At 36.6% G+C, this 2,087-nt stretch overlaps 1 protein-coding gene across 1 annotated transcript in view; it reads left to right on the plus strand.

Annotated features, from left to right (window-relative positions):
• The window catches only part of LOC106111970 (facilitated trehalose transporter Tret1-like), a 14,606-nt gene extending 12,519 nt beyond the window's left edge, over positions 1–2,087 (plus strand). The window contains exons 6-7 of the mRNA XM_013294190.1: positions 193–375; positions 925–2,087. Of these exons, the coding sequence (XP_013149644.1) occupies positions 193–375; positions 925–1,191 (450 nt within the window). The 3' untranslated portion in view covers positions 1,192–2,087. The remainder of the gene's footprint in view (positions 1–192; positions 376–924) is intronic.

Raw genomic sequence — 2,087 nt, forward strand, 5'->3', positions numbered from 1 at the left:
CCCCAGCCGTTTCGGAAATTACCCGGAACAAACGCGGCTTGCGGACAGAGACAAAAAATATTTAAATGCGATACATAATACATCTTCGCGAAATCTGGAACTATTCTTTCGAAGTTACATACAGACACTTCAATTTTATAATATGTATAAATTTGACATATTAGAATGTACTAACTAGATCGTGTTTTTCAGCCATTGCTAGGTACGACGTGCTTGGTGTCCGGTGTGTCTCTCGCGGCGTTAGCAGGGTGGTTCGCGATACGCGCGGGAGGAGCGGCGCTGCCCGTGGCCGCACTGTGCCTCTGCATCTACTGTGACGCCGCCGGCCTGCAACCTGTACCCTTCGTTATTATGACTGAGATGTTCTCATTCCAGGTATTCACTTACTAGCTAAAAGAAGTATCAGTTCTTTTAATAATCTGTTGTAACGCTAACGGCCGAATACTGAAACGTCATTTAAACATGTAACGTCTTCCTCCAAATTGCTCCGATATGTTGAACCCTATCTAAATTCCTTACTATCCTCTAGTGAATAAAGTATGTGCTATCGTTGGGGGGTGATTCAATGTGAAGCAATTTTGTTTTAGCAAAGAGATTAAAAAAATAAATAGAGGAGGCAAAGTCGACACTTCTCTTGAGAGATTTTCATATGATCATCACTAATTCTTTGTGTTGATAGCCTTTTAACCACATGCCAATTTAATTAATTAAATTAGAATTTAAGTTTTTAAATCATGAATGTTTTACTAAATGTTAATTTGGGCTAGGTTTCGTACTAAACTTAACAACTGATATAGTACCAATCAAAGAAATTATCAGTGAAAAAATTTTACCATGCCTTGTCTATGAACTTTTTAAATGTCTTTAGTTTTAATTAACCGTGTGAAAGGCGACTATACTTTACAAAGTGAATATTATTTCCAGTTCCGTGGCACAGTGACTTCAATAGTCATCGCCTTCGCATGCGCTCTGGTTTCCATCGAGCTGAGGGTCTTCCAACCTCTAGCAGCCTCCATCGGTCTGCACTTCGTCTTCGGCTGCTTCGCCATGGTCTGCCTCGTCAGTACCGTGTACATCCTCTTCTGTGTTCCTGAGACAAAGATGAGGACGACAGAAGAAATATACGCGGAATTCATGGGAAAAGGGAAAGAGAAGAATAGAGATTGTGAAGCCTCTGTTACTAGATTGTAGACTTTTTAGCGCTTAAACTTGTGTTCTTTTAAGCTTAAAATGCATTAGAGTGAATGTAGAAAGGTTGAATGGTGATACAATTGTACAAATGAAATTCCAATAATTTACTTTTGATTGAGTTTATATAACAGTTTTACAGAAGAAATGCGCGTGCGGAATATCGTTTTATCTGTTTTATCATGAACAATCAGAGGCATGGGATGTTTGCGTAGATGTATGGTTTTAAGACATAAAAATGAGATAGTTTTAACCAAAAAATAAATACCGATTGAATTCTTTGGATCACGATATTTCTTGCTTTACCGTCAAATTTCGCCTTACACGAGTGTAAATGAGTGAGAATGTATGAAGAATTGTATGACAAATGTATGATTTTATTGTATTGCCAACATGCTTTGCATTACACGAAAGTTGACATTAGCATAGGAATGGATTATTGTACTTACCTGTAGAGTACAAGATTTTAATCTATTGGTTTTCTGTATGTTGCGATAGAAATTGCTTTAACAACATAAATAATAGAATTAGAAAGTTTTTACTCTGTCAAATTAGAGCTGTAGTCAGTAGACGTTATTTCAGTATAATTAAGTGCTTATTTCCACTAGTTGGTTAGTAGCACCACTTTGCGCTCATTTTGTACAACAGTCGCGGACGCGCTAGTGGAAATTATTGTAATAGCAGTAGCACGATTAGCCGCTTAGTGGAAATAGGTAGTAAAAGTAAATAATAGGTATTTATACTCTATTCAAATGTAACTCCAGTTAGCATGTATCACAAGAAAAATAGGTTTTACAGAGATTTGTTAAAATTTTGATAAAAACTATACTTTTCATGTAAAAAAATTCAGTATCCGATACTGCTAAGACTGTAATTTAAAATGCACTTTATTTTCTGCA

The sequence above is a fragment of the Papilio polytes genome, unplaced genomic scaffold (assembly GCF_000836215.1).
Source record: "Papilio polytes unplaced genomic scaffold, Ppol_1.0 DF824146.1, whole genome shotgun sequence".
Lineage (NCBI taxonomy): Eukaryota > Metazoa > Arthropoda > Insecta > Lepidoptera > Papilionidae > Papilio > Papilio polytes.